At 37.3% G+C, this 11,653-nt stretch overlaps 1 protein-coding gene across 1 annotated transcript in view; it reads right to left on the bottom strand.

Annotated features, from left to right (window-relative positions):
• Positions 1-10,614, bottom strand: part of AKAP9 (A kinase (PRKA) anchor protein 9) — a 126,290-nt gene extending 115,676 nt beyond the window's left edge. The window contains exon 1 of the mRNA XM_012720920.1: positions 10,359-10,614. Within this exon, the coding sequence (XP_012576374.1) occupies positions 10,359-10,406 (48 nt within the window). The 5' untranslated portion in view covers positions 10,407-10,614. The remainder of the gene's footprint in view (positions 1-10,358) is intronic.
• Between the last annotated feature and the right edge of the window lie 1,039 nt (positions 10,615-11,653).

Raw genomic sequence — 11,653 nt, 5'->3', positions numbered from 1 at the left:
AAAGATAAAAGCAATATTTTTTTTAAAGATTTATTTATTTATTCGTACAGAACTGGGGTACAGGCCAGAGATGTGGAGGATGAGAGGATTCACCAGAGACAGAGCAGGGAGCAGAACAGGCAGATCAACGAAGTGCACTGCTGAGGGGAGGGGGGGGGCGGTCAGGGGAGGTCTGCCTCGCCAGGTGGTTGCCTGCCGGGGCAGGCGGGGATCGAACTCATGCGGAAGTGGCTTTAGTTTCTTCGTGCAGTGCTTTAACCCGCTGCGCCACCAGGGAGGGCCCCAAAAGCAATGTTTTAAGGATGCTCTTAGGTATATTTTCCAACAATAGCACTAAGACAAACTGTAAGAAAAAAGTGTCAAATAAATCCAAGCACATCAGGACTGGAGCAGACCACGGGACTTTACATTATTACCCCATTGGTTTTATTTATATCCTATAACTCATTCAATGCAGATTTTTTCTTTAAAGTTTAGAATATCTTCATGTCTAAGAAGAAAACAGATTCTGAGGGCTAAGAAATCATCTTAATTTTTAATATTTTAACAGACTTACCTTGCTTGGTACATAGTAGGCACAAATATTTGTTGAATGAAAATGTTTTAAAAAGAACATGGATTACATATTCATATGGAGTACTGTGCTGTTGGGTCTACACAGATAACAAGCTAGCTATATGACACTGGGCAAGCCATTTAGATTTAGTGTAATTCAGTTTCTTCAACTGAACAATGAAGAATAAAGAATAGAAAGATCTTTTGCTTTCTTCCAGCCTTTTTGGAGAACTGTTTTCTTAGCTGTTCTCTTTCCTTCCTCACTCTCCCTATTTTTATTTAATTTTAAGGGCAAAGACTAGAATTCTACATTATAAAATGTTTCTTGACCGCTGCTTGAGAAGGCAAATTAATAAGCAGTATCTATTACTAAATGATACCAAATTAAAAAAATAGATTAAAAAGGAGAATGATCATAGTGTTTAGAACAAATGACATCTAAGGACATCAACATATTAAAATACTCTTAAACCCTCACGTTACTGATTACGTGAAGTCAAATTATTATTTCAAAATTAGTAAACAGAAGAGAAGCTCATAGAATACAGGGATTGCTAATCAAAATCAAAGCCTACATTATACTCTAAGCCTACAATAATATCTGTACACAAATCCCAGTAGCTAAGTAAACAAAAATAATTTTTTAAAAGATTTATTTATGCATACAGAACTGGGGTACAGGCCAAAGGTGCAGGGGAAGTGAGAGGATTCACCAGAGACAGAGTGGGGAGCAGAACAGGCTGACTAAGGAAGTACACAGCTGAGGGGAGCAGGGGGAGGGTTAGGAGAGGTCTGCAGGGACTTGTTGATCACCTCTGGGATGGAGATGGAACTCATGCTGAGGTGGCTTTAGCTTAAGTGATGTGCTTTAACCCACTGCACCCTGCCACCAGGGCTGGACCAGAATTTATGTTTTAAAGGAAAAGAGGCAATAATTTTAGGCATTATTCCTCAGAAATTCAGAATATCTTCAGTTTCTTAAAAAAAGGGAAAACAAACCAATAACTACAAGCCAACATAATATTGCTGCACAACTATATAATGCAGTAATACCTAACCATCAAAAATAATGTGTTTCCGGCCCTCCCTGGTGGCGCAGCGGGTTAAAGCACAGCACTGGGAAGCTAAAGCCACTTCCGCATGAGTTCAAATCCCGCCTGCCCCGGAGGAGACCACATGGCGTGGCAGACCTCTCCTGACCCGCCCGCTGCTCCCCTCAGCAGTGTACTTCGTCGATCTGCCTGTTCTGCTCCCCACTCTGTCTCTGGTGAAGCCTCTCACCGCCCCTGAGCCTCTGGCCTGTACCCCCAGTTCTGTATGTACAAATAAATAAATCTTTAAAAAAAATAATAATAATGTGTTTCCAAACACATCCTGATGTGGGGAAAACGTTCTCAAAATAAAATCAGGTTTAAAAAAAAATCAACATTCACAGATCTGAAGTTTTCTGATGGGAAATAAATAAATGGAGGCCTGTGGGGAGAGCACACTGCATTAAGGTAGGTGACTATGGGTGTTTCATGAGGAGAAGACTGCAAGTGACCACATCTGAGAAAGTCAAAACACTAGCAAGGATATAAACTGGTAATACTTCAATAAAAATAAGAAATTTTAAAAAGGTCAAAATTACATACAGACTATGGTCCAGTTAGTTTAAAGAATAAATTAATACAGAGAAACAAATAAAAAATTTTAAATTGCTGGTATATGACCTCCCGGTGGTACATAAGGGTCAAGTCTCAGCAGCACTATGAAGCTATCTGTAGCCACAGCAGCACCAGTACAATCCCTGGCCAGAGAGGTGACCCACATGGTGCAGCAGACCACTCCTGTCTCACCTGCTGCTCCCCTCAGCAATATATATTGTATATTAGTTAAATCCACCTGTTCTGCTCCCCACTATGTCTCTAGTGAATCCTCACACTGCCCTCCCAGCCCCCACACCTCTGGCCTACATCCCACCTCTTGTGTGCATACATAAATAAATCTTTTTAAAATCAATCAATAAATAAATTACTGGTATAGAATTACTTACATCTTAGTTCACCCTTTGAGTCTTAAAAATAAAGTATTATTCACAACTGATATAAAATTCCAAATTACTATCTTCTGATTTTCTCAAATTCTCTCATAGAAATTGTAGTGGTTGACGAGAAGTGAGATTTCTTTTGTTTAAAGGGAAACTGCTAAGTAGAAATGCTCAGAAAAGCATTTTCACTATGGAAGGGGTTTAACTGCAACTAAATATTACCTTGGCAAATATAAACTTTAATAAAAATATTTCTAATATTTTAAGTTGTCTATGTGAGTAGATATTTCTGTAATGTATTTTATATATAAACTCCCAGCAGATATTTGACAATGTATTTATTACATATTTTCTAATACCTTGTCATCTACTTACTGGAATTAAAAAAAAAATCAACAAATACATGCACAGTGAAACAGACTAACATTGGGATAGTAACTGAGATCACTGCCCTACATCTACCTGCATCTACCTCTCACACCTTCATACATCAAATTTTATTCTTAATAAATATGGAAAACCATTATTTTTGGTTATAATTGGTCCCTGTTTCTATTTTCCACTGGAAAACATAAAGCAATGTCATTGTGAGTAAAAGTAAGATCCTTGAGGAATAAGCAGCCTAATAATAAAGTTCACAATACATGTTCGTTAGCACAAAATATCACACTACACATGTAGTATGTTCAATGTCAAGAAATGGAAGGAAAAAAACTAACTCTGAGGGCTTTAAGAAATGATCTCTTTTGGAAAGGAAAAAAGTAAGACAAGCTTTTAGACCAATAAAAGTCTTAGTAAACAGCAAATCACAATTAGATTTATAACTATAATGGCAACTGAAAAATATTATGTTGCTTATGAATAAAGAAAATAAAGGAGTTTCTCATAGCACAAAAGAATCTATAGATTTACATTAAAAATCTAATCAAAACTACTTTGGAAACTGTTTTGTTTTGAATAGCATTCATTCATGTACTAATCAACCCAAATTTTATGCAGCATACTTAGATTAACATTAGTGTCTTAAATTGTATTTTGGTGACCATTACTACATAAAAACTAGAAGTAAAAGGGAAGTCAAATTTGATAATAAAAATATCTTACTGGTGAAACAGCTGTACAGATCTATGTGTACACATACAAAAATGACAAAACATTTTGGTACCAAAGAAGACTGGGTTATTTTTCACACTGTGAAAATGTAGTGGTAATGACCAAGCCCAAAGCAGGACAGGTGCTCACAGGACCAACTGCGTGTACTTGTAAAACAGCTGGTCAAAGAATGGAATAACTCACTGGCCCACATAGAAATCAAACTTTAGCATCATGCTCTGATGAACTCACTAAGAATCTATTACACAAAAGCAGTAACACTTTCAATTTTGACAAAGCCAGAAGGCTACAAAAAACAAGGTAGAAGATAATCTTCCTGGAGACATATCTGTTTGCCCCTTTCTCATTCTGCATGAACACGCTGAGTTCTCATACTCTCCTGTATAGAGATAATGGAGTTCTCATTTGCTCCTGAATAGAAATAATATATATGCAAATATAAATAGATACTATTTGCTAATGATCAAATTAAACACAAGGTACCTGAATAGGCAATGTTCAAAGACAGAAAAAATGGTTACCAAACATGAAAAGATGGACAACACCCTTAATCATTAGTATAAATCAAACCACAATGAGATGTGATCTCCCATAATAAAAAAAAAAAAAAGGAAGCAAGTATTGCTGAGAAAATAAGAGAAATTTGCAACTTCAGATACTGCTGGTTAAAATAAATGGTATAGTAATTATCTGTAAACAGTTTAGTGACGCCTCAAAAACAAAACATTGCCATATGAACCAGCAATTCCACTACTAGGCACCTACCCAAGTATAATAAAACAGCTACTCAAATACTTTTATAACAAATGTTCATAGCAGCACTATTTACAACTCAAATGCCATTAATGATTAAATAAAATATGAATATGCATACAATGCAATCTTATTCAGCTACAAAGTGAAGTACTGATATGTATGATGTGGATGAACCCAAAAAAATATTATACTAAGTAAAAGGTGCCAGATACATAGGGCCAGATATTACATATTGCATTTATATGAAATATCTAGAATAAGTAAACCCACAGAAACATAATTCAAATTGGTGGTTTCTAGAAGAGAGAAGGAAATAAAAAATACTGTTACATGCTTTATGAGTACAAGGTTTTATTTTTTTTTTTTTTTAAAGATTTATTTATCTATGCAGAGGTGCAGGAGCGGTGAGAGGATTTACCAGAGAAAGAGTGGGAAGCAGAACAGGCAGATCAATGAAGTACACTGCTAAGGGAGAGATCTGCCGCGCCATGTGGGTCACTTCCGGGATCAAATCCATGCTGAAGTGGCTTTAGTTTCTTAGTGCTATGCTTTAACCCACTGCGCCACCAGGGAGGGCCCAGATTTTATTCTTTAATGATAAAATTTTTTAGAACCAGGTAGAAATAGTAGTGAACATCAATGTCAATTTACTAAGTACCACTAAATTGTTTTTAATATGGTTAATTTTTGTTATGTGATTTTCGTCTCAATAAAAACAGCTTCTTTATATTTAGCACCAGAACAACTCTAAAAGCTCTCAATAAATACCTCATTTTCCCTCTAAGTATCTGGTGAGATCCACGTACTGTGACAGAATTATTCACATAAACAATATGACACAGAATTTGTGATAATTTAAATAATGCTTACTAAGTAAAAGCCCACAGCTATAGTTGTAGGCGTTCAAAAATGTTGAACAAATAAGTAAATAACTGTCTTCAAAGTTCTACTGCATTTTTCTAGTAAGACACAGCTGTAATGTAAATTCTTTTTCTCCCTTATATGCACTCCAGATGCAAACCTTTATAAAGAAACTTTTAAAATTGTGTATTTTCCAAATTAAAAGTTTTTAAAAGGATGTTAACCAATGAAATAAGGTGTCTAATTTCACATTCTGTGGAATTAAAAATAGAATGTTCTTTATCATTGAATGTTTCACAATTTGCCAAGAAATTTTTTTTCCATATTAAAAAAAATCCCTTACATATCAATAATCAGTAACCTCTAATAAATATTCTGCAGCATAGTTTAGCTTTTGCTCCAAACTTTTTATTATATAAAAATATAATGTGTTTTTTTTTTTTAATAACTGTCATATTCCAGTCACTGGGCTATATCTTATCTTTTTCACTTCATATTTTCCATGTGAGCATTCAACTTTCAGTTTTACTGACAAGACATCACAGACCTCTTGAAAAGTGTCTTTCCTTGGAAAGTCACTCTGGTGGGATCTACTGGTTCTTTTTTTTTATCCCAATTGCATCTGCCTGGTTCAATTGCATATCCTGGTTCTGCCGTTTCATTGATTCACCTTAGAAATCTTTCTTCAATATACACTTTTAAGAAGCCTGTTCTGCCCCATCTTTCTTCCATATTATCTCTTATCGCTAACAATCATGTTTTGTCCCTTTTTTCCCAACAAAACTTCAAGGTCATGAAACAGTTTTCAGTCACAGGCAATGCAGTATTGTTACAATAAGTAGTGATGAGGGTATCAAACTGCTATATCTACTCTAAGCCAGCTAAGAAAGCTTTGTCACATAAGAATAAAAAACTAGGCTTAAAAGAAACAAGAATGGATAACAACTGTTTATCTGAAATATACAAAGAACAATTTTACACCATAACTAACTTTGTCTATCACAGTGCAAACAACAATGGAAAGATCCTGCTACCAGTAACTATCGCTTTCACAATATTGTCTCTTTTTTTGTATACAATTGGCACAGTTTCAAAATGAAAGTTTGCTGAACAGAAATCATATAATTACTAGTTACTGAATACAAGAAGCAAAATTTTAAACAACTATTCTACAAATAATGACAATTATATAAAACACAAAATGCAGCAAACTTTTGGTGCTAATGAATTCTTCTACATTACTAATGCATTTAAAAGCATATCTAATGTGAATTTATTGAAGTAGTAATTTTATGCTAAATATACAAGTGTCCTCTAATTTTGTTAACTATATCACAATACTTTGCATAATGTAAACAATTTTACTTAGACAAGCTGAAGTCACTTAATAAAATGGAGTTAGAATACTGTTTGCTTCAACACAAGGACAACCTCGATATTTCATCCCCATTAGCACATGTCAGACATCATGGATGGGTCAGGCTTCTTACAATATCAATAGTGAGGAAATAACTGAGGATCCAAGAACAAACTAAAAATTCATCAAATCACATAAAAACTAAACTGTAATAAAGCCAATTAACAGACGTTATTGGTCCTTGATTTTTTTTAAAGATTTATTTATTTATGCGTACAGAACTGGGGTACAGGCCAGAGGGTGCAGGACCGGTGAGAGGCTTCACTAGAGACAGAGTGGGGAGCAGAACAGGCAGGTCAATGAAGTACACTGTTGAGGGAAGCAGCGGGCAAGACATGAGAGGTCAGCTCAAGAGCTGGGGATGGAAACATCCCCAGCTGAAGTGGCTGTGGCTAGCTTGTGGTGCTGTAACCCACTGGGCCACCAAGGAGAGCTGGTCCTTGATTTTTACAAACCATTCTTACCAGCCACCAAAACCTCAGTTAACTGGGTTCTCAAGGCATGGCAACTCTTAAAACAGCACATCAAGGCAAAGACAGCTGAGAAGGAACAAGTTAAGCTGAGCATGACCATGACAATGAGAACTCACAGCAAGGACAATAAGAACTACAACATAAAGGAGATATAAAAATGTCCAATAGTACAGAATTCCAAGTATACAATATAAACACTAGATAAGAATTTCTATTCCAAGCCTACATTACAGAAAATGTTTATTCTGTGCCTCATTTGCTTATTGTGTATAACAATCATGCCACATAATATATTCTTAATCAAACTACATTTGATAAGCTCTTATTGTTTTTAAAAATAGCATTTAAACATTTCACTCATCATAAGTTACTAAAAAGAATCTAGAAAATACTAGTTATAAAGAAAATTAAAATTGCTTGTAATCCTCTAAGAAGAAAATACCACCATTTATATCTTGTGCATATTTTCCCAGGTGCCTTTTCTGTAACTTAATGCCATCTCCATTATTTGGGAGTATACCTGCAACTCAAAAAATCATTGTGAAATTATTTTAATGGCTCCACATGCCAAAATTTATTCCCATATCATTGCAGACATGGGTTGGTTTAAATAATTTTTCAAAGCATTTTTTTATATTGTATATGTAACAATCCACTGAAATTTCTAAAATCTAGATACAGACAGGAAAATTTTTCAATGACTAGGTAAGCAACAAGGATAAAATTTTAGTTGTAATTTTTAAAACTAGATTATCAAATACAATATTTAAGTTCAATGATCAAATATTTGTAGAATTAAATATCTGGATAAGTTTTAGAAATAATAATTTAAGGGATTTCTGATGCCAGGAATAAGAATCTTCTAATAAAGAGATTCTACTGTTATTAAATTATAACCATGCTAGTAAAACAGTATCCACTAACAACTCAGCCATTGCATTCATTTATTCATAAAGCAAATAATTACTGAGTACCTAAAATTGATAAGACATTATGCTAGGTTGCATGAATATCATTATTAAGAGTCTTTTTTGTAAAATAATCTTCAAAATGAGGTAAGAGCATTTAGTACATTTTAACAAAAGAAGAAATTCACCCAGAAGCCCACTGTACCTCTGCTCCCACTGTACTTATTACCGGGTGTTTGTCTCTCTCACTAAACTGAGCAACTTGAGAACAAAGACTGTCACTATCTTTTTATTTCCAGGTCTTGATATAAAATAGGAGTTCAATACAGGTTTGCTGAATGACTCTACATTTACAATCCAACATTTTAAAGTCTAAAACCATTTAATTATATAAATAAAATGATACAAAATCTATTTTTTTGATAATTCTGTTTTCATTCTATTTTCCATGTTAACAGTCTTCATAATCTTAATGGCTTATAGTCCATCAGGCTATGTGTTCTAGAAAACAATCCTCCTAATATTGGCTTTGAAGATTGTTTTGTATTTTATAGCTAATGTTAAGCAGATACACATTACCTTACAAGTCTCACATTTATTTCTGAGTGGAAAAATTTGGTTTAACTCTAAGAAGACAATCTTTACAACAAAAGTGAATGCTTTGAGAACAGGATTTTTATCCATGGGTAGAATTTTGAAAAAGAAAAAATATACATACATACAAAGAAACTAGAATTCATTTTGCCAAATTCAAGCAATTTAAATAAATCCTGTATAATGATATGCATTGCCCAAAGTAAACTATGTGTTGTAGGAACATATGTTTAGGATAGCTAATTCTGTGAGCAAGCAGTAAAAATACTGAGGTAACAAGACAAAATGTCTAACTAGGTCTTCAATGCTTTTGAAAGGGATATACCCTTTACCACCCCTTTCTCACCCCTTTCTTGGGTTCATGGGTTGCTCAGACCCTCAAGTTGCAAAAATACAAGCAATTTTGGGCTTCTGAAAATGCCTTGACTCTTCTTTTTCTCCACTTACTGATTCTTAAGTATAATCTACCTGCTAAGATACAAGCACTTATGCTTTGCCCTTAGAAGAAACTGATGGTAAAACCAACTATATTTTAGATTTGAGGTTAGTTTATAGACATATTTAAAAAACTTGCATGGAGTGTCTACCACTGCATCTCTAAAATGGCTCTTCACCACTAACCCAGTCTCCTTTGTTTGCTTATTTGTAAGGAAAAGAAAAGAGGAAGAACAGTTACTATATTATAATTTAATTGTAGTTCAAGTATGATTGCTAACAATTATCTTTAATAAGATAGCAAGTAACCAATAAGAGATAATTTCATTATTGAGAAGGGGATCATTGAGGTCAGTTAAAAGACATGTTCAAATATGCAAATTTAAAAAGAACTGTTATTCATGTCCAATTTTTCATGAAACTTAGTCAATGATACCTGAGTATAACTTTGCACTGGTTTATAGGTTTTTTCATACAGACGCATAAAACAGGCACTCACCGGACACATATGTAACAATTCAATTATTTAAAACAGGAATTCTATAGGTGTGGTTTAGAACATGGAACCTTTCATCTCCAGAAGTTCCATCTAGAGACTAAGTTGATAAAACTCAGTAAAAAAGCGCATGCCAGGACAAAGACCCCCAAAGACTACAAAGCCACGCTTCTATAAACGCCCTACAGCAAAGTTCACAGTTGGCACTTGTGGCACACTCAAGCCACCACTGAAGCAGCTGTCACAGGCCAATCACACACACCCAACTGTGCCAGCCTGCCACCTAAGAAAGGCAAGCTGATTAGCGTACAAATCCCCCACCGAATAAAGAAAAGCCCCAAATCCCCACCCTGAAAAGCACAAAGCTTGCACTACCCAGTAAACTCTCCTAAAAAAGTGAAAGGTTGAGATTTTAGACAGTAAATACCAGCTTATAGCAAAAACAGTAAAGAGGTTTTATTTGGGCATTCGCGAGAAAGGTGCCACACCACTCAGTCACCACGGAAGTACCACTGCTAGGTCGTGCCTCCAGGTTTTTTTCAACTGGAAGCTTTTTCAATCGGGAAATGGGGAGAAAGGGGCAAAGGGGAAAAGCAAGCCCTGCAGCACCCCCCTCCAGGCAGCGCAGCCCGGCAGCTGCGACCTCCACTCCCCAGGCCCCCTCCACCCCTTCCCAGTCATCGGCTCTCACCACGAGCCCGACCGGCTCTGACTTTCTTACCTTCGCTTTGCCGGCCTCCAGCTTCTTCTGTCTCTCCTCGTCCTCCATGGCCTCTGCGGGGTAGGCTGGGAGAAGACAGGGAGGGAGTCGGGTAGGGAAAGGAAACGACGCTTCAGACGGAGGTGGGACCGCCAGCTACCAGGCCGGGAGAGCGGGGCCGGGGCCGGCGCTCCCCCCGCCCGGAGTGGAACTAGTCTCCGAGCTCACGGGCGGACCGGTCTCTGCCTCACGAGCAGCGCCGTCACCGCTGCCGCCATCTTCGTCTCCACGTAAACACACGGTGGGGCGGGGGCGGGGGAGGGGGCTCACGTCAGTCCGCGCAGCCGCCGCGAACCCAGCCGCGCCGGGCAGGTGCGCGCAGCCCCGCCCCCGCCCTTCAATTCCCTCCTCCCCTCCCCACGCCCGAGAGGAGACCGGGAGGGGTCTGGGTCTCGACTCCTACCGAAAGCAATCTAGAGAGGAGAGCACCCTTTCCCGGGAGCGAGCCGCTCCCCAGGTAGCGGCCTGGCTGAGCGGGTGGAGAGGGTGTGCCTAGGGCACACAATCGGACCCCCACCCTCTTCTGAGGAACTCAGTGATTATTTTTAAAATATTGACTGTTAAAAAATACATTACAAAAATAACCAGTCTAACGGTGAAAGCGGTAAACAATGAAAATCCCCAAAGAAAAAGATAAGGGGTTGGGGGCGTGGCAGAAGACCCTTGGGACGTCAGTTTCTTAGCTTAAACTGACACCTCGACCGTAGGAACTGGGAGAGCGCCAGTCGCTCCCATTACTTCCTTAACCGAAAGTCCCTCCCACTTCTCCACACTGGTCGGCCCAATTTCGGGTTCATGGGCAGGGCCCTTTTCACACGCCGCCACGCAGGCTCCAAATACCAACAGCTTTTCTAATTTCTTTGTTTCCTCAACTACAACTGGATCTAGTCACAATTAACCAATCATGTACTTAGAGATTCAGCTTAGGGGTGGTGTCTTGAAAGGAGCATAGAAAACCCTAGTTGGTCAAAAAGTTAGTATACTGTCTAGTTTGAATGACCTTGAATAAGTTACCTGTCTTCCTTGATCTTTTTGAAAGGGTTGTTTTATGTTTATATATAGATATAGCGGTGTATATGTATGTGTGTATATACATATACTATATATACTATATATACACACATGCATATCGCACATACATAGATATGTGTGTACACGCACACGAGTTAATTATGTGACTGTCCCAATTAATTAAAACCCTCTTCTCAGTGTCAGTTCCTTCTCCTTGTATTTCCTTTATGAACTCTATGTTATTT

Source organism: Condylura cristata, unplaced genomic scaffold, assembly GCF_000260355.1.
Source record: "Condylura cristata isolate star-nosed mole 26May11 unplaced genomic scaffold, ConCri1.0 scaffold00005, whole genome shotgun sequence".
Lineage (NCBI taxonomy): Eukaryota > Metazoa > Chordata > Mammalia > Eulipotyphla > Talpidae > Condylura > Condylura cristata.
The sequence above is the reverse complement of the archived record's forward strand: the minus strand, read 5'-3'. Positions and strand labels throughout refer to the sequence as shown.